Source organism: Chenopodium album, chromosome 3, assembly GCF_948465745.1.
Source record: "Chenopodium album chromosome 3, dcCheAlbu1.1, whole genome shotgun sequence".
NCBI classification, from domain to species: Eukaryota; Viridiplantae; Streptophyta; class Magnoliopsida; order Caryophyllales; family Amaranthaceae; genus Chenopodium; species Chenopodium album.
This window is the reverse complement of record NC_137836.1, coordinates 72102734-72124044: the sequence shown is the minus strand read 5'-3', so window position 1 is coordinate 72124044 and position 21311 is coordinate 72102734. Positions and strand designations below refer to the sequence as shown.

General features: G+C 34.0%; 1 protein-coding gene across 2 annotated transcripts; it reads left to right on the top strand.

The window, feature by feature from the left end:
• The first annotated feature begins 7531 nt into the window (after nucleotides 1–7531).
• Nucleotides 7532–20600, top strand: LOC145616203 (putative inactive histone-lysine N-methyltransferase SUVR2). 2 transcript variants are annotated; one of them, XM_081670906.1, is made up of 11 exons: nucleotides 7532–7677; nucleotides 7878–7931; nucleotides 8754–8955; nucleotides 9045–9086; nucleotides 9187–9646; nucleotides 12235–13430; nucleotides 13845–14104; nucleotides 15796–15862; nucleotides 16335–16385; nucleotides 18483–18579; nucleotides 20161–20600. In XM_081670906.1, the coding sequence occupies exons 3-11, from the start codon at nucleotides 8776–8778 to the stop codon at nucleotides 20187–20189; spliced, it is 2382 nt and encodes a 793-aa protein (XP_081527032.1). In that variant the 5' UTR covers nucleotides 7532–7677; nucleotides 7878–7931; nucleotides 8754–8775; the 3' UTR covers nucleotides 20190–20600. The 2 variants fall into 2 exon arrangements, with proteins under 2 accessions (XP_081527032.1, XP_081527025.1); XM_081670899.1 differs by having other exon boundaries at nucleotides 8751–8955.
• The last annotated feature ends 711 nt before the right edge of the window (nucleotides 20601–21311 follow it).

Genomic DNA, 21311 nt, shown 5'->3' with positions numbered 1-21311 from the left:
GTGGGCTCTGACTCTTATACTTCTTCGCTAAGTTATGATAATTCCCTACTTTCCAAATCTCCATATAATTTTGATTATGATAAAACTATAGAAGTTACACAACATGTTTTTATGTAATAGTGTTTACACTATATAGATTCGTGCAATGCACGAATTTTAAAAATCATTGAAAGAAATATCTTATTTCTATTATTTATTTTCTCATATATACTTATAAGTTAAATCATAGAAGATATGCAGCTATCATCATAAATTACATGAGTAACAAAATATAAAAATGAAAGCCAATTTCTAGATATCAAATATTTATTCCAACCAAAAATAAAATTTATTTATTTATTGACACAATCGAAAGATTGAAATGAAATGATTAAAAAAAAAAAAAAAAAAAAAAACAATTCCTCAAAAACAAAAGAAAAACAAAATATATATGACATCATAAGTGCATTTGGCGGGAAAAAATTTCTTGAGAAAGTGACACATATACATTTGAGAGAGAGGATGATGTCAGCAGATTTTTGTTTTAGTAATAGTTAATAGATTGTCTTCTCAAGTAGATACATATGGAATATTAAGAATTATAAGAATTCATAATAGTATGATAATAATCAATGGTAGAACTAGTGATAGAGGATGCCATGTAAAATTGGCATGTAATGAGTTACATTAGTCTTAGGGTCTGTTCATTTTACCTTATTTTCAGTTCAATTCGGCTCCAATCAGTTCAGTTCAGTTGCTCCTAATTTTCTTCTCTCATAAAATATTCATTTTAACTCAGTTCAGTTCAGCTCCAATTAGTATAGTTCAGTTTAGTTCAGCTCCTAATTTCCTTCTCTCATAAAATATTCATTTAAGCTCCAATCAGTTCAGTTCAGTTCAGCTCCAATCAGTTCAGTTCAATTCAGTAAATGTGAACATGCCCTAAAAATAGGATTAATTATAATAACTGAACTGGTTGGAACTGAACTGAACTGAAAATAAGCTGAAGTGAACATGCCCTAAAAAGAAAAAAGAAAAAATAGGATCAATTAGGGAAGTGTTTGAATTGAATCTAAGGAAAAGGGGGAAAATCAACCATCAATACTTCACAATTTCACATACAAATAAAAACTCAATATTACAGAGTGTTTGGAAATTATTTCAAGGGTTTTCAATAGAGCAATAACAATAGCAATAGCAATGTGAGAAACTGTGCATTCGATAGCAATAGCAAGGATAACTATAGGCGCATAAACCTATATGTTAGCAAACATATAGGATGACATTCTTGAAATTAAGTTGAATTTTCACATGAAAGTAGGCCAAGTGGAACGAATTTTGGTGGAAAATATAATGGTAAAAAGTATCATTACTACGTGCATAATAGTACACAAAAAGTACTATTAAGACAAGTAATACTTAATGGTACATTATACATGCATATATAATAGTACACATGAATGTACCACTATAGAAAAAAATCAAACGAAAAAATAATTTGAAAATCCCAAAACGCCCTCCTATATACATGCTAAATAAATAAGTGCTATGCGCCTATATGCACTCTAATAGCAATACATGCAAGCATGAAAGTGTGGGAGCTTGGCTTTTGATTTGAAACTAGTGTATGGCTTGGGCGATGCCCCATTTCATTATATGTAGTATATAATAATTTTAAAGTTGTTGATTTCATCAAGATATATAATGTAATGCTATACACAAAATGGTGGTGGTGACCTAGATTTTCCATTTCTTATAAGTGATAATAAAAATTAACTTTGTTCACAAATGAGCACCTAAAGAGAAATACATGATTGGACAATTATTTATTGAATGGCTTACAAGTTTGAGTCATAGTGATGTACTCTAATATTATATTTTTCAAACCTACATTTGTTATTTGACTCTTTAATATTTCTCTATCCTCCAATCAATTTATTTGATGTAGTAATAGTTCCACAAAATAAGACCAATAATAATAAGCATTTAGCTACATGGTATAATATATAGTGAAGTTTATACCCTAACCTTGAGAGCTTTATATGAATTGAATATTTTACACCCAATTAGCTATTGAGCTAATCAATGGAAATGTAACACCCCCGATTTACTAACTGAAAATAAACAATAATTAAAGGAAAAATAAACAACCTTTAAATAAAATTGCGGAAGCATACTTCTAAATCGTAGGTATTACCGCCACACTCAACAACCTGTCAAGTGTTAAGGCTTACAAAATCCCAATAATTACAACCCAATAAACTAGGTGAGCTGTTTATACAACTTTATAAACTTATGACATCACACTAATCGAAACACTTGAGCTCCTTTAGCTACGACCACTTGATCAACCTGCTTAGAAAATCTTGACTGCTCACCATTAAGGACAAATTCCAAAATAGATTGTCGCAGGGCCACCATAAGAAAAAGACATGGCCGCAAATACAAATAGCACAATAAAACAACACACACACGTCAGCAAAAAGCTGAGTAATCACCACACATCAGAATACAGAGTATAATTGAATAATAGACCATACTAGCTCAATTAAACAACGTAGTTCAAAACTACATTACACATTGTACTCTGAAAATAACCTTTAACAACTCAACCTCAAATAATAATACGAACCTTTACTCAATATATCCCATAAGTGTGCCATGCTCGTTGTTCTATACCTAGCCTTGGACATGGGTAATTTGAATAGAACCAACAAGTATAAAAACTTGAATACTCTCAATAACAAAAAAAAACACCTTGAACCAGACCACATACGGGCCAATTCCCACTGTAGGGGACCATAGAAAAATAAATAATAAAGATTGTACCTCATTCTTAACTCATGATTATTACCCTCTTACCAACAAGCCAAGGACTAAGTTATATAACGCCTAGCCTCAAACCAAGAATAAAATAATAATTCTCAACCTTTTGATCTCAAACTCGATCAAATAACCATTCATAATTTAATAATAACTCCACAATGGCACAAGTTCCCAAATAACATGACAATTCGATCACAATATCTCAACTCTTAAAAAAAATACTAATAACCCAAATATAATCAAATCTCAACCCAAAAATAATACTCTACCTTAATAACCCTAAAACCTCGATAAAATACTCCCTATAGAAACAACATTAGAACCCTATAATAAAACATAATCAATCATATTTAATAAAAGTAATATGATACTCATATCCAATCAAATCATATAATACCAATAATCAATCATATATATACGAACTTGATCACACGAATTACAATTATAAAATTTACACATAATAATAATATAGAGTGCAAAAAATAAATCATATCACACATAATAATAAGAAATATCAAACATGTCCAAAGTTTCGTGTAATTACCTTTCGAAAAGCCAAAACATGGTGTATTGATGGACGAAACAATATAAAATACGAACAGATATACATACTACCATAGTCATGAGAGGAAAGATCAAGTGCAGCTTGCTTGATTCACGCATAAACCCAAACAATCAATAAGAAGAATAAAAGGTATATATCTGGCTCACGGTTGCACTCGATACTCCGTAAAGAATTTGATAAAAAAATAGCATATTTTAGGGTTTATGTTTACCTCTAAATATTAGAGTTCTACTTAAAATAAAATAGGGTTATCAATGTTTTATCATTTACAAAATTATACTAAAAAAAAAATTATCAAAATAATTATTTAATAAATATACGGGTATTACAGGAAATCCGAGATTTATTTAAAAGGTTGTAGACAAATAAGGAAAAAAAAAAAAAAAAAAAAAAAACCCTAAAATCCTGTTCCAAGAGGGTCAGTGACTTGTTTCCAACAACTATACTTTGGGTTTTATTATTTATAGGGATGAATTTGTTGACCAATTACTCATTAATTACTCACCCATTCATTATTCATTTGTAGAATTCCAATTGATTGACAATTGATTATCCTTGTCAAAAAAAAAAAAAAAAAAAAAAAAAGACAATTGATTATCGGTTACTTTACAAACTGCTCCAATTCAATTCAAGGAATTCAATAATAATAATGTAATAATATAATTGTTCAATTCTTAATCAAGACCAATAATTAAGTCCGTCATAAATACCGGTTACAAAATTTGAATTGGGAGATATTACTAACATATAATAGCTTATGTGACAAGTTTATAAGTAGAAAAGTGATGTGGCGAAATGAAACAAAAAAAGTTACAGAAGGCGATATGCCACTCCTTGTCTAGGAGTTTTAATAAATAAAAATAGATTTTTAGGACTGTCCATACTCGAGAATTTTTTTAGGCGAGGCTTGGTTTGATTAGGTTTAGTGGCCATGTTAGTAAATACTTATTTGTAAATGTCTTTTAATAAACATCAAAATTTAATCAAACAGAGAGTGAGGGATATCTCAAGTGGTTAGAGCCCCCCTCCCGATTTCATGTGATTTTGAGATCGATTCTCATCACTCGCCTTTATGGCTCTCTAAACACCAAAAAAATTAATCAAACAATAGACTAAAATCTCCGCTAAAACTAATATAGCAAAGGTGCACAACATACATATAGATATATTAATTACAAATACCATATCACCTTGTATATTTAAGAAATTAAAATCATTTCAATGGAAATTATATAAATACTACTCTGATCATTAAAGGCAAGAACAATCGATAATTGGGCTATTATTACATTTTCTGTTTATGGATTGATGCTCTACATACATGATATTGTCGTTCTTTGTTATTATAAAAAAATGTGTTTGAAGCTATTCAATAATTGTAGTTGATTCTTTTTATTTTATTTATTTATTTTATTATTGTCTTTAAATTTTATTTGTATAATAGATACTAATATAAAATAATATATATACATAAGGAGATGTCAACTGTTAATATGTACGGCGTGTCTTTTAGTAGTTAGTACGCATATTATTTATGAATGTCAGGATGTATAAATTTATCATCTCAATCAAATGTCTCGGCAACATATAGTGTTTTTTTTTTTTTTTTTTTTTTTTTTTTTTTTTTTTTTTTTGCTGAGATATTGATATGTTTAATTACGTAATTTACAAAAACATTGATTGATATTATACCTTTCCCTAGAATTAGACAATTGATATAATTGTCAAACACAACTTTTATTTTATAGTTACCATACTCGATTAAATAAATCCCTAATGTGACATGTGTCATTTCCGTTTTAGTATTAAGTTATTGATTGATTGATAAGACTATACTAATGGATGTATTTAAAGTAAATTACTAGATTAACCTTGTGCGATGTGTTTCGGGCATTTTTTGGATAACCCGAAAGGGGGGTATGGATTCCCGCGGGAGACAGATCCGGGATGCAACACTCGTACGGCCTGAACACTTGCAAAACAACGGATCTCCGGTGTGTCGGAGATCCGCCTCCGACGATCAAGTTAGTGACCGGAAAACGGAATTTTAGAGAGAGAAAGTAGAGAGAAGTGAGAGCATATTTTGGGCATTGTGCCTTTGGGAATTGTGTGTTTTTCCCTTCCATCATGAAATGATGGGGTATTTATAGGGAAGTGGGAGATCATGCTCCTAGGGTTTCATAACCTAGGAAGATTGGCTGCCCTATACGTGGTTGACACGTGTATTAGGGTTTCCTTCATGCTAGGCATGTTTCCTTAATGGGCTTTGAGCCCTTCATTTTCTGATATCTCTCTTTAGGCCACGTGTCATGCTCTTATTGGCCTTTATTTAGCTGAGCAGAATGCCACGTGTCGGCTTATAATCGGTCCACTTGTTGGCCTCTCATTTGTCTATAAAAAGGGGGTAAAAATACCCCGAAACATAAGCCCCTCGAGAGGGGTGATTTCTCTTCTCAAGAGGGATTATACCTCTCGAAAATGAATTTATAACTTCTTTGAATTCGACATCTTGTCTAGTTCAATTAAAAAAGGTTTGATTAACTTGAAAAATTTTTATACCTTGGCCGGTATGATATTTTCTAAGTTAATCAATCGTAATAATGATTGCCCTTGAACTAGACAAATGTCGATCATTATGCTTTTAAGCCCCACTTTGATAGTCTTGGAAAATTGCAATATGAGATAGTCGAAACTCTATGCCTACTTGAGAGGATTGCCCTTGAACTAGACAAAAAAAGGTGGAAAAATCCTCTCAATTAAGAAAGTGCATAATTTTCATATTTAATTAAGAAATTTCAATTAGATTATATTATTAACTATTGTTAACAACTTGTAAATAACTAAATAGCATAATGTGTGTAGAAAAAACAAAATTTAACATTTAAAAATTCAAATGAAATATATTTTCAAAGCTATGTTAAACAAGGTAGCTTAAAAAGGAAAAAAAATATGAAATCATCCTTGCATTTTGGAGGGAAAAAATTAAATAAATAAGTGACATGTAGGCAATGATGACATCAACAATTGTTATTTTTAGTATATATATAGATGGATTGTATAATCTTTACAAAAATTAAGATAAAAGGAAAACAAGTGAAATTAAGATCACATACATAAGTAGTGACTAGTGAGTTAGATAAGATTAGTGTATTTAAGGGAAAATCAATACAAGGGCAACCCAGCCTCCTATCAAGCCAATTAGCCAAGTCCTGAGATAAAAATAAAAGTGAATAGCAAGGCAAGAAATCAAGGATGTAACTGATCTAACTATAGAAGATATCTTAATTATTGGATAAAACTATGATGTAAAATTCATATAAGAAGAACTAAAAAAAGAAAAGGAAAAAAAGCTTTGATATATTTTTTTTTTTTTTATTTTTATTTATTTATTTTTTTTTTTTTACAAAAAAAACAGAAAGGTAGTCCTTTAAAATCCCAATAGAATTACATAACACCTTAGAACTAATTTCACTGCAGATTCGATCAACAATCACCTTAATAGAACTTTCATTAGAAGTTTTAAAATTTATGAGTTAGCATTAAATCGGTTTGAAATCTGTTAGTGAAGTACTTCCTCTGTATTCTTTAAAAAAAAAAAAAAGCTTTGAAAATTTTTAATTACTATGATTACTAAATCTCTCATATCTATCTATATCTAGGGCTGTTCAACTGGACCAAACCAAACCAACCCGGACCGGAAATTATAATTTCAAGAACAAAAAACGGACGATTAAGCCAGGATCGGATCCTGACCGCACCGAAAGACCCAATGTGCCATTTTTCTTCTTAATATTTTTAATTTTTTATTACACTATTTTTCTTAGCTCTTTCATTAAACACTTTTATCTGTATCTCCCCTCTCCATTTCAACCTTTTTTCCTTTCTCTCTCTTTAATTTTAGTCACCCCACCATTTTTTTTCCCAAATCTCATTTTGAATTAAAGTCCCCAAAATTTATTTCTTTAAATATGTTTTCGGTTATACATTACACTCATAGTTAGTAATTAATATTTACCCACCGATCTCTTACTACAATTTTTTATGAACAACCCGAGTTAGGTAAAACACTTGTAATCTCATGATTTCCATCTACTCCAAATTGGCTTTGACACTGCAAAAATAATCAAATTGCCAATTTTTTTTTGGCAATTGACCCAACTTCCCATTAACTCTTTCAATTTCCCTCTCTTTCTTCACTCTCTCTCTTCCCAAAACCCAAAAACCCTTCCTCTCTCTATTCACTGACACTCTCACTGTACTACTTCTAGTCTTCCTCCAAAATCTTTTCAACTGCTCCCCAAATGCTCGTAAGTTTTACCCATTTTCTTCCATTTTTGTTGCGCCGAATCTCCGACATTTGAGTTTAATTTCTGGGGTTTTATGGTTTCAATTGCTTGCATGCTCTAAAAAAAAAAATTTAATTTTTGAGAAAGTTTCGTCATTTTCTGTTCTAATTTACGGTAATTGTTTGAATTTTCTGTTTAATTATATTGACAAATTTTTGCAGGCTTTCTCTGAGTTCTGAAATTCCCAAATTGAAAATTTACGAGGGAAAAAAAAGGTAGCTTTTTTCGTTTTTTTAATCTCATATTTTCCAGTTTCTTGAGTTTAGAAAAATACCCTTTAAATTTCAGCAATTTCTGGGATGTGGGTTTATGTTTACAGATGTAGTACATTTTGGTGTGGGGATTTTTTTTGTTCATCATTTGGGGTTAAATTATACCCTAATTGTTCTTTTTTACCCAAATTATTTGTCACTTTGACTTATAATTTATGAAGGGTATGATCTTGTATACCATTAAACGGAATTGAAATTTGTTATGCATATATTTGAGAATTTATTCATAATTGTAAATTTTTAATTGTAAACTTTTGAATTATCGATTTTGTTAATATGTTCCAAGAAATAGTAAAGGTCAAAATCTGACCTTTACTATTGTTTATTCGACAATGGACATTTAAGAAAGGAATACAGGAAGTTTATTGGGCAGATGGAGGGAGTATATGATCGAAGGAGTGAATGACTGTCTTGTAAGCTTGAAATATTGAAGTACGTTGGTTGCATGATTGTTGCTTGCTTCTTGATTGTTTTTTCCTGGGAATTTGAAAGCTATTATAAATGTTAGGGAAGATGAAATTGGTTGATTAATGACATGTTTCATCTGGGTTTAGAATTTAGATAAAATTGAATGTAATCTTGTTCAAATGTTGCATCGTTTAACAATCCAGCTGTTATGGCGATTTTTGTTGATGAAGCATGAATACTTCCATATTTTATTTTTCTTGTAAGCTAAGAAGTTGCAAAGTATGTAATTTTGCGATTTTGTTCGTATTTGGTTAGGATTACTTTGGTTTTTGACTTTATGTAATTACTATTCAGTAGTTTGAGGAGCCTGTGATCGAAGATGGCGCCGGGAAAAGTTAAGGCGGCTTTTAAAGCGATGAAAGATATTGGAATCCCAGAAGAAAAAACAAAACCTGCCCTGAAGAAGCTGCTAAAATTGTTTGATAAGAATTGGGATCTGATTGAAGAAGAAAATTATAGAGTCCTTGCAGATACTATCTTCGAATATGAGGATTCAGAGGTGTCTATCTTGTTATTTCCTTTAACTGCTCTAGCTTTATTTAAGTAATTTGCATGGCTTAATGTGTTTTTATCTTGTTGGTGTATCAGGCTGCAGAGAAAGAAAAAAAGAAGATACCAGGAAATGTTGATGTATGTAATAGGCTACTTATGCTGTCATTTACGTATTATTTTTGGGGCTTATTTGTATGAAAATTTCTTGAAAGTGTATTCTTTTGCTATATTTGATTAGCAAGGGGAGGCTTTTGAGGAAGCAGCTCCAGTGCAGGATGAGGTGCAGGATGAGCCCGAGAGGCCATTGAAAAGGCTGCGCTTAAAACACCAAGGCCAAGCTGCACCTTCTAATGGCCAACATAGCCCCCCGTCTGCTTGTGCATTGAAGACGCCTAAACTGGAGCCTGGCGAGTCAGAAATTTCTCACGGTCAGCGGACCCAACCTTTGACAGGATCTCCTCAACCTGTTGTGTTTACGCGAAACAAGGGGAAACAACCTGTTTCGCCTCAAGTTAGTCAGAGAGATAAAAGAACTGCACCTGAACGGGCATCTCAAGCACTCCAGATCAAAGAGCCAAGGGCTGAACCAGTCGTTAATCCCAGGCAAAAACAGCCTAGTACAATTTTGTTAAAACCCAAAGATGAGCCATTTACTGAGGACATGATAACACCTGCACCGCTTGCTGTATTGCCTCCAGGTATATAGCATTCTCTTGATTTATTATGCTTACTTTTTTTTTTGTAAATGATTACATGTATTTTGCAATTATATATACTCTATAGCTACTTCCTTTTCATGTATCTCGGCCTATCAGTACACTGAAAGTTTGCTACCATTCAAGGCTTAGGTTAATTTTGCAGTGGGAATTTAGAAATTTATAGTGTTTAAATTACTCTTGCTACCTTTAAGAATTTATGCATGTTCTAATAAAAAGTACATTTTTTTGGTGGATGTATAATGTTGCTATGTCATATATCATAATGTTGCTATGCTGTACCATCCTCCCCACCCACCTGTCCTGTGTCCTGGTCTTTGCACAGAAACTTCAATATGAATGTCATAGTTGCCAGTGTGAATATTGGGTGAGCTGTAGCCTCTTATTATTCTGATGCCTTGAAGCTATACAGGAATTACTTGTGCAGTCGTCCTTAACTCCCAATGTGTACAACAGTAGTGGACCTCACACAAGTTATGTTGTTATTTGGAATTTACAGTCTCTTCTTTTTAGGTTGAACACAAAATGTTATCTTCTTAAGTTGTATATTGCCTTCAGCACCAATATGGCTCTTGTTGTTTAAAAAAGATCTCTTCAGTTCTTGGTACTTTAGATGAAGTATGTTATGTAATAGATTGAATTTCTGACTTAATATTTTCTGATTTAAAGACTAATTAAGAGATAAAAGCTTGATACTTGATTAATAATGGCAGAAATTTGAGTACAAAAGTGATAGATTAATAGCTTAAGGCTACTACTCTCTTGATAACTTTAGGTTATCACTCTCCTAGTAACTTGAGGTTACTACTCTCAACATTTTCCCTCTCAATTCATATGATGCCTACTGCATATACTATCCCCTATTTATACTAAGGCTAAGGAGTAAGGACTACTAACCTAAAAGTACTAGACTTCCCAAATTGTCCTTCCTAATATTAGTCTATTACATGTTAATAGCGATCTTTAATGGACCAGCCCCAAGGCTTAAAGCCGCCAGTCACCAAGTTTTGCAAGAGAAAAGATGAAAACAGGATATCAAGGCTTGTCAGATGAAGACAAAAACAATAAAACTCTGAAGGGAAGCAGTACAGCAGCAAGTAGTAGAACCATGGAAAGCAGCATTGGTAGAGTATAATTATGGACAATAGTAGTAGTAACAGCTAGCTGTGTACCTCCTTGTATATAAATTAAGAAGAGAGTAGTGGTGAAGGTTATGAGATTAGACTATTTGAATTTGAGACTTGTCTCCTAAAGATACTTCCTTGGAGAGTTGTAGCTTGTCTATTACACGATCCATAATCTTGTTGAAAGATTTTACAATATGAATATACTACTTAGTATTATTTAAGTCATCTCTTGAAAAATAGTTAAATGTGCCCCTCCTCTTTCCTCACATATGATGATAGAGAATAATCGTCAAGATTTGTCCTTGACGACGGAGAGTGGAATATAAAGTTTTTTTTTATTTTATTTTTTTTATTTTTTTTAACCATAGTGTAATTCTCTCTGGAGATCCTAGATCTATTGCAAAATTCATGTAACTAGTGCCTGGGCTAGGCAACATAATGGGTGGAGGTAATCTGGAAGAGAGGGTATGACCTAATGAAGGAGGTACTTTGAAAATGATATAGATTTGGGTTATACAAAGCTTTAGTATTCTATGTCTTAATAAATGTTCTTGGATAGGATCTATCTATATAAAGTGCTAATACAACTATTCAAGTATTACAAGATCATAGGGAAGGCAGATGTTGTGGTCAGTCCTTGATTATTTATCAATGTCTGATATTATAATGCTTACTAATTATTTGGAGACATGTTTTAAAGGAGTTTAGTGGTTTTTTGCTTTTGTGCTTAATGCCGAACTTATATAATCATAATGGACTTCTACTAACACTCTTAACATTAAAAGACATATACTTTTTGTTTATTTGGTTTCTCAATTTTTCCTTTATGATCAGATCATCAAATTAAATTATTGGTTGTATGACAGATTACTTAGATGCTCATGGCCAGGCAGTTAATTACATATTTTTTTTTAACGATCATCAAGGCTATTGGTTAGCCCGAAACAAACTGAACCTGCTAATGGAAACCTCTTCTCCCTTCCAAAAATATAAAATAAAAATTAAAATACTTCCTCCGTTTCTTTTTAGTTGCTACACTTTCCTATTTTGGAAAGTGTGAATTAGTTGCAACACTTTCCATTTTTCACATTTCTTTCTCTCTATCTCTCTCCTACTCACATGGGTCCCTCTTATTTTTCTCTCTATCTCTCTCCTCTTAAAAAGATGTCTAGGAGACCGTGAAATAAAAGTGTAGCAACTAAAAATAAACGGAGGAAGTAAAGAAAATTGCATGCACGTGAATGGCCATATCTGGTTCAGTAACACATAAAAATGCACCTTAAGTTAGGTCTTTATTTTGATTTCCATGCAATAGTGCTGATAGCAAGTGTTTTGTTTTTTTGTTTTTCCTGTATTAAAGATTTATTTTTTTTTGTTTTTGTTTTTTTGGTCTTCTATTTGAATTCTGATTTATTATGATTCATTTATGCTTTTATTGTAAAGACAGCACGCACAAGGAGGTTCCTTCAAAGTCTACTAATCCATCTGGGAGCCAGGCAGAATCTACGCGTCCAGAAGTTCCTTCTAATTCTGGTAAATCAGTCTGCAGCCAAGATGGTCAAGAATCCTGGGCCTCTAAATCTGTGGGCATTATTGATAAAAGTTTGGGAACATTGGCTTCACCAAATGCTGAGAACCATATTCAGGAAGCTGAAGATTCTCAGAAAACTTCAGCTAACATAGACATTGCAGCCTCATCTCTTGGAGAGGTGAGGTTATCTCTGAGCTGCAACCCTGGTCCAGAAGGGAATGATTTCTATTTTCCGGATTTACAAGTTGTCTTGAAAAAAGTTAATGATAATTGTCTTACAAAGTACAAAATCATGGATCCTGAATTTTCTGTTATAAAAGTTATGGAGGAGTTTTGTGAATGTGCTGGGAAGCTGGGCACAAAAGCTAATGCTGTGAATCAAGAAGGGTCTAGTCAACAGGGTGCTGGGGTCATTGACAGCAATGGAACTGTGGCTGCCATAAATGCAGAATCGTCTGATAATGTGGCTGCCACAACTGACATGGCAGAACCTGAAGCTTCAAATCCAACATCAGCTACCAATTGTGAAGCTACTGATGATCATTGTGCTGAAAAGGATTCTAATAGCTTGGTGGTTGTTCAGCAGCAGCAGCTCATCCCCTCCTCTCTTGAAATTCTTGATGTCACAAGTGACATCTCAAGAGGCGTAGAAGCAATTAAAGTTTCAGTAGAAAAGTCAAATTGTGATTCTTTACCATTGTTTCACTATATTCCCCAAAATGTCATCTCACACAATGCTGATCTGATTTTCTCTCTTGCTCAAATTGGTGATCAAGATTGTTGCCATTCGTGTGTTGGTGACTGCTTGGCATTGTCCTCATCATGCAACTGTGCTCGACGTAATGGCGGGGAGTCCTCTTACAATTCAGACGGTTTTGTGAGGGAAGAGTTTTTGGACAAGTGTATTTCAATGGTTAAGAACCCTCAAAAAGACTACCTTGTTTATTGTAAAGAGTGTCCCCTTGAACGATTGAAGAATGAGGATATGCTTGATCCATGCAAAGGCCACTTGAGACGGACGTTCATTAAAGAATGCTGGGCTAAGTGTGGCTGCAACAAGCACTGTGGAAATAAAGTTATACAACATGGCATAAGCCATAACTTGCAGGTGAAGTTGAACTATTTACTTGATATCGTGCACAATCTCTTTAAATATGAGTTTTGCAGTATAATAGGTAGTTTACAGTGATATTGTCTTGGCTCTGGCCTGCATGCAGTGTGCTTAACTAATTTATGCCTCTGTGATCATTTATTTTTCACTAGTCCTGTAAAGTTAGTGACACTTTGAAAACACCAGGAAAAAAATGTAATTATTGCTTTGCATAACATTTAGCTTCTTACATATGCAGAATTTATTTCACCTATTTAACTTTTATCCATATTTTTTGGGAAAGCTATCAACGGAAAGTCTTGCCAGCTTTATGGGATGAGGATTATTTAAAAGTGTTGTTTCTCATTTCGCAAGATGTTTTGGTGTTATATTTTCTAAATTGCTTCATCAATTTTGAGAGCTTGTGTCTAGGTGTTCTGGACTGCAGAAGGGAAAGGTTGGGGTTTGAGGACACTGGAAGATCTGCCAAAAGGGACTTTTGTTTGTGAATACGTTGGAGAAATTTTAACTAGTACAGAGCTCCATAAGAGGAATATGAGAAGAAGCAATGACAAGCATTCATATGCAGTGCTACTTGATACAGAATGGGGTACAAGAGCTTTAAAAGAATCAGAAATTCTCTGTTTGGATGCCTCGGTGTATGGAAATGTGGCAAGGTTTATTAACCATAGGTAATTTTTTGAAAGCTGTCTCTTGATTTGTTGAATTAATGTGCCCCCCACCTTTCACGTATCTCTATTTCCTGTATCACTTTTCTTTTCCATTTCTGATTTTGTTAACATTAACATAGGACAAGAAGATGTGGTAATAGAACTCATTGATTGAGCATTATGATCTATTCTTTTGCATGATTGGCTAGGCAGTTATCTAAAGTTTCTTTTTGTTTAGGAAAAATTGACATTTGCTACCGGCGAAAGTACCTTGTGTTACATTTGCTACCCGTTTAATTTTTTTTTTTTTTTGCTACCACCCAAATCCCTAAAATATTTATTTCATTACCAACTGCTTACACCGTTACTATTTCCGTTAGTTGGGTTTAGCCACCGTTTCAACCACCTTGCAGCCACCCCTCCACCTCACTGCCACCCTTCCCCTCAACTTCTACCCCCTCCCCCTGCCGACGCGAACCCACCCCCCTTCCTTTCCACCCTACGCAGCCCCCACACCCTACGCAGCCCCCACCCCCTACGCAGCCACGAACCAAAACCACCTCCTCCCCCACCGGAATCCGTCCCCCAGCCCCGTTCCCCCACTGAAATCGACCCCCCTCCCCTTCCCCCTACCCTTTTCGGCTTTCCCTAACCCTAAACCACCACCCCAAAACCACCATAAGCGAAACCCTAAATTCGTTTTGGGTGGTGGTTTAGTGTTAGGGAAGTCCGAAAAGGTTAGGGGGAAGGGGAGGGGGGGTCGATTTCAGTGGGGGAACGAGGCTGGGGGGCGGATTTCGGTGGGGGGAAGGGGAAAGGGGGGTGGTTTTGGTTCGGGGTGGGGTCGGGGCTGCGTAGGGGTGGAGGGAAAGGGGGCTGCGTAGGGTGGGGGAAGGGAGGGGGTGGATTCGCGCCGGCGCCGACCGAAGATCTGGGCGCCGGCCGCCGGCTGGGGGGAGGGGGAAGGGGTGGCAGCTGAGGGGAGGGGGGTGGCTGGGTTAATTTTTTTATTTTTTTTGGAATAAACTTAACGGAACCTCAATGGATTCCGTTAAGTGGTAGTGAAATTTTAACTATTTGATTTTAGGTGGTAGCAAAATAAAATAAAAAATTAAACGGGTAGCAAATGTAACACAAGGTACTTTCGCCGGTAGTAAATGTCAATTTTTCCTTTTGTTTATCAATGAAAAAATGACTTTAATTTAAAGTGGATGGCATCTTGTGAGAAAGGTGGTTGATCAATACGAATTATAATGTAAATCAAGCAAACTTTATGAGTCTGAGCTGGTAGCGGGGGCATAAAGGAATTTGATTTGCTCTAGTTTTGTTATATTTGTTTGTGTAATCTAGCATTTGAAGATTGATCATGTAGTTGGTTGTAGATAATTCTGTTAGTACTCATATTAGTCATATGGAGTAGATGGGAATACGACGTGTGTATGTTGTGAGCGCATTAATTAGTGACTTAATAATCACTCTGAACAGTGTAATTATAAAAAAAAAGAAAAAAGAAGCAATAGCATGGGAGCTCATACACGAGCCTCTGTTTTCTTCAATGTAACTTTCTTCTCTCTTTTTCTACCCCTTTTCATTTAATTATAACCTTGTCCTCTTTTCTGCACTTCTTAGCCTTTCATATTCTGATTTCCATGTCTTTCCTTTAGTTTTCATGATTCTGGAATAATGACTGAGTTATGTCCATGTTGTTATAGGTGTTCGGATGCAAACTTGATTGAAATCCCTGTTGAAGTGGAGACTCCCAATCACCACTACTATCATGTATGAAACTTGAAGATTCATTTAGATTCTGGTCCTTGTATTGCTGTTATGGAAACTAAGATTAATAAATATTCTGTCTGTCCCAAAATAATTGTTCTCTTAGATTTTGGCATGGAGATTAAGAAAAATGGTTATATGTGAATAGTAATTTAGAGTAAAGAGGGAGAGTAATGGCATTAATATATAGTGTTGGAACTGTGAGAAAAGGATCAATGAGATAGAAAGAGAATAGGTAGTAAGAGAAAGTAGAGTACGGAGTGCAAATGGGAAAGGGAGATACTAAAAAATGATTTCGATATTCTTGTCTAGACATAGAGAATATGACTTGATCCAATAACATGAAGGTATGGAAAGTGTAAAGTCCAATCTATGCTACAAGAAAATTGTTTTGCGACAGGGAGCAAAGAGTACTAAAGTTTCTGAAACTGCTTGTTTATCTAACAACTTAAGGAACATTCTTTTTCTTGTGCAGGTTGCATTGTTTACAACAAGAGCAGTTAATGCTTTCGAAGAATTGACATGGGTATGTACATTATAGTTTGGGCTTCATTTGGACAGTAGTCTTTTTTAGGAAGATCAATCTATCTTATGAAAACTTCTCAGTGGACTATAATAACTAGTAAGATAGTAGGGGTCATTATAAAATGGTTTCAAGAAACCTGCCTAGACTTAGAGAACATGACATGATTCACAAACATTTGGATTAGTTGTATACTTGTTGTCCCAAAAGATTTTTTTTTTTGCTTGTCTCAATAGATATTTCAGCTTAAACTTACAAGCTTATTTGGTGTATAGACTGTATACTGTTAAACACTAATACTGATAGAGGTAGTGTTTTGACTCTGAAAAGGAAAAATTATGCATACCAAAGATTTAATAGCTTACTGGGGCCGTGGTTTTTGCTTGGTGCTCGCTAACTCAACAGTCCATGTTCTTATGCATTATGTTACTTTTGCAAGTTAAGGCAGTTTTCATGATGAATACTGTGGTTTCAAGTATTATTATTTCTGTGTTTACATGATTTGTTCAACTTTTTTAAATGAGACATCCTCCGTTACTTTATATTGCAATGTTTACCTCATTATGAAGTTTCACAAATATTGCAACATACCCACGCAAATACCCAATACCCTTGTTTCTCAATACTTGTTACTTTAGTTAATGCTTGCAATCAAATGAACAAGTTTGTAATTTTGTCTCTCTTTTCCTTTTTTTTTTTTTACCTTAAAGCACTAACATCTTTTGCTCCCCCCCCCCCCCCCCCCTCTCTTGTTGCAATATTGATGGACCGAAGGAATTAATATAAGTTGCTTACCTTTATAAAACAATGAACCACATTAATCTGCAAACTACTACGTAGAAGACTGAAATTTTTATGTACCTTTTTTTTTTTGTATTTTTTTATTATAAGATGTCTTCATATATACCTTTTGACCTGAGAAAATTTTCCACCTTTAGTTATTCAACGACTATTGATGTGATGTAAAAATTAATGAAAGTTTTGTCTTCAAAATCAGCTAAATATTTGATATTTTGAGTCTGTATTGATTTATAGAAATGATGGTCTTGGAGACTAGGTTAAGCTCACTTGTATAATCATGCTCTTAGTGATTGTAAAAATCATAACTAACATCTTCAGGTGCATGAAAATAACCGTTTCTTTTTGACGTGTCAATTAGCCATTTTAAGGTTTAATTTTGGATTGACCTTTTTATTGGATGAATTACTGTGAATCTGTCATATTTATTCTTAGTAATGCCAGATACAGAATGCCAGTAAAGCTTATTTATACTTATACTGTTAGTTGGTAAAGGAGAAAGCAGGCCTTATTCCCTTCTTATACCCTTAACCAATGGGTGGGTTAGTGAGAATGTGGAAACATTGATGACTTTCCCTCTAAACATAGGAATCTCTTTAAGGGGAACCAAAGTTAAATCATCAGGTGATTGTATACTTGTGGTTCATGGTATTGGTACTTTAGACTAGATAAATCTTAGCTGGTCACCATGTTATGCTTTTTGTTGATTGCTTTCTAATTCTTATATATTTCTGAAATTCTCAATACGTTTAGTTATACTCATCATTTCAAAGAGTGTCACCTGTTCGACAAGCTATATGCTGTCTCTATTTCTAGTGAATTACGTGGCGCTTGAATGCCTATAGTATGCGTCATCATCTCCTATGTAATTCATCTCTCTGTTCAGATTGTAGATAGTAGTCTGTAGACCTGAAGGGGTGAAATGTCCCATCCTCTAATTGTTGCTGCATACTTGTGCTATTTATAAAATATTAAGCGTATCCCAGTTTAATGAATAATATGTGAAATACATTGCTCTGTATCGGTGTGTTGTCTAGTGTTATGAGCATGACAGTCATGTTCTCATTAGGCCTGATTGTCACGAGTTCTGGTGATTCAGAAACCTGTAGAGGCTTTGTATGTATGCATTCTTTTCTGTATGCTTCAGCTATCCAAGATTCAAGGATCCGCAATCAAGTTGAAAATTTTAGTATTTTTAGGTCTTAGTTTCCCTTTGTTCTCCAAGTATCAATAAGTTTTGTAATAATTATTGATACCTTTTTGGCTTTGTCTAATAAGCACCCATTGGTGATGTGTCCACAGGATTATGGTGTTGATTTTGATGATGGTGAACATCATATCAAAGCATTCCGGTGTCTTTGTGGCAGCAATTTTTGTCGCAACATGAAACGATCCAGCAGTAAGTGCATATCTTTTTCATGATGCAATTTGATTTCTCTGTCTTTGAGAATCTTCTTTAATAAGTACAGTACTTGAATATGCAATTTGTTTAGTGCCTTATTATAAGAAGCAATCTATTCAACTGGACTTTATATTAGTCTTTTGAACCACTTATACTTATTTTTTTTTTGGAGGAATCAGTCAGCTGTTGTTGAATGGATGGACTGCTACAACTTATGAAAAATCTTTATTATATAATCGTCTAGAGAATATTTGATCCTAAACCTTCATGTTAACAATTTTGTTAAAGAAAAGATATACTTATGTTTTTTTTTTTTTTTTTTTTTTTTTTAAATTATTTGGAAGGTACTTAAAATTGTATCTGCCAAAACTGATCTGGTACCCAAAGCTGGATGACTCGAAACTAAATCGTGCCTCTAATTGGATGACCTGAAACTGACCTGGTCCAAAATTGACCTGACTGAAATCATATATAGTGAACATTGCTTTGTGTCCCACAGTCCAATTTTTAAAAGACCTGAAATTAACCTGACACTTCCCTTTCCCGAACCTAAAATATTCTCACCTGAATGGCACGTTCCCGATCCAAAAGTGTCCTTATTACCCGTATACTATCTGTTCCTGAAGTTGAACCAAATAACCTGTTTTCCACCTCTTGAAGGACCAAAAATAACAATTTGTTGGACTTGAATAACTAATCCTGAAAGCTTCTCAAACAGTGGTCATGAGCCATGTCTTTGGTTTTAAATACGAGTCTTATATAATGAACTTGTTGAAGATGGAATATCCTGGGTTAATCTTATCCTTTGTGTTTTCTTCTGCAATTAACATGAGCAGTGTTATTGATGCATTTAGGACAAACATAAATATGGCATACTATTGACACTAGATTTAATTGTAGTCATCAGTACAACAATTCGTTGCTATGCACATTTGCATCACAGGACTTATTCATGAGAACAGCAGGCAAATTTTGAGTCTTTCATATTGCCTTTCTGTTTGTGTTTAGTGACTGCTTTAGTGGATGTGGTCAGATACTTAGGCCTTGTTTGGTTGCACTTCAATAGTGGGGGAAATACAAATTCATGGGAAATAAGTTTGAGTAGTTGTTTGGTTAGCAAAAATGTAGGAAGTGGAAATTCCTTAGTAATTTGGAATTCCTACAAAACATGGGAATTAATTTCCCACACCCTACCTTGGTCACTCAAATTTCCCACATGTATTCTGGGTGAAATTACATTATTGTCCTCAAAATTTTGGGAAAGTAGTTCAAGTTAAAATAATACATGGGTATTACATAAGTTAACCAACAAAATGAACTTTGTTCCTACATGGCCCGATCAATTCGATCACGCACATAGGAAACTAATTCATGGGAAATGTGATTTCCTATATGTCAACCAAACACAATTTTAGTATTTCCTAGGCAATAAAATTTCCCATGTATTGTAACTTCCTATAATAACTTACTTTGTTATTGCATTTGTTGTGATTCTAATGATGTTTATCTTGAAATACATAATTAATGGTCTTGTTATGCTCTTTTTTCATTTAGGTTCTTGTTTTTCTTGTTGTGCAGGATCTAGGTCTACCTTAACTTTACAATAAAAGCTTGTTGAAAAGCTGAGGATTGAGCTTGTTAGCTTTTGACATCATCTGTTGCTGATATATGATCAATTGACTCTAATTTTGCTGTTTTGCAACTGACTGACCTAGTGGTTAGACTGTAATATTTAGGACAAGTGAATATGCAATGCAAAGCAGCGTTGTCTTTATGTACAGTGATCAATGGGCATGCATGCCCATAGCATTTTGGATTGACTAGTAAATGCATTGCTAAGTAGTCGCAGAATAATCTGTTAGGTTTGCTCTAGAAAAAATGTGCAGCTATCTTTTATTTTGGCCTAAGCTAATAGCTTCTGGTAGAAACTGTATATTAGTCCATGAAAATTGGTCATTAGGATGTTGGGATTGTTGTTTTTTCAGTGTTAAATTAATCCTGTTCAGATTCTACTTTCAGTGGTTGGTTTTTGATGCATTTATTCTATGCTCCATTTAATATAAAGTCATGTACGAAGTACTCGTTCTCGATTAATTACAATGTGAGGGGATGAACAGGTATTAAGGAGAGGAGGGAGATTCCAGAGATAGATAAAAAGAGGGAGCTATGTTAACAAACCTGCAAATAAAGCATTGCTGCAAGTATTTTTGCAACTTCTTAAAAAGTTATACTGTTGTTGAAAGAAAGAATTTAATTACATGATTTCTGGAAGAAAATAAAACCATGACTAAAGCACCAAACAACTAAATCATATCTGAATACAGCCAACCAATATTTTTTTTAGCACATTGAGCTAAATACAATAGACTGTTAACCAATTGATTTGAGAGACATAGGTGCTGGAGCATATGGATATTTTTGTCAAACAGAACAGATGGAGAGGAAATTTTCCTGGTTGCAATCTGAGAATTTTGATACCGAAAAATATCCTTGTTTATTTACAGCGGGAAACTTTAAAGTTACTGTTTCATTATTTACCGCGGGTGAATTATTTGGAAGTTGCTATAACAAGGATGAGCTTCCGTAGTAGGACAAAATATGGAAGAAACTAGCTTAACCAAATTTTTATGCATGGCTAGCCAATTTAAAAACTCTTCATTCTAGCATTCTAGTGCAATAGTAGAACTAACCTTAAAAAAAAACACTTGCTTATCAGATTCCTTGGCTAA

Excerpts from the sequence above, each read along its gene's own strand:
- LOC145616203 (XM_081670906.1), top strand. The coding sequence starts at position 8,776 with ATGGCGCCGGGAAAAGTTAAGGCGGCTTTTAAAGCGATGAAAGATATT. Across the intron at positions 9,087-9,186 it reads AGATACCAGGAAATGTTGAT|CAAGGGGAGGCTTTTGAGGA; the intron begins GTATGTAATAGG and ends ATATTTGATTAG. Across the intron at positions 9,647-12,234 it reads GCTTGCTGTATTGCCTCCAG|ACAGCACGCACAAGGAGGTT; the intron begins GTATATAGCATT and ends TTTATTGTAAAG.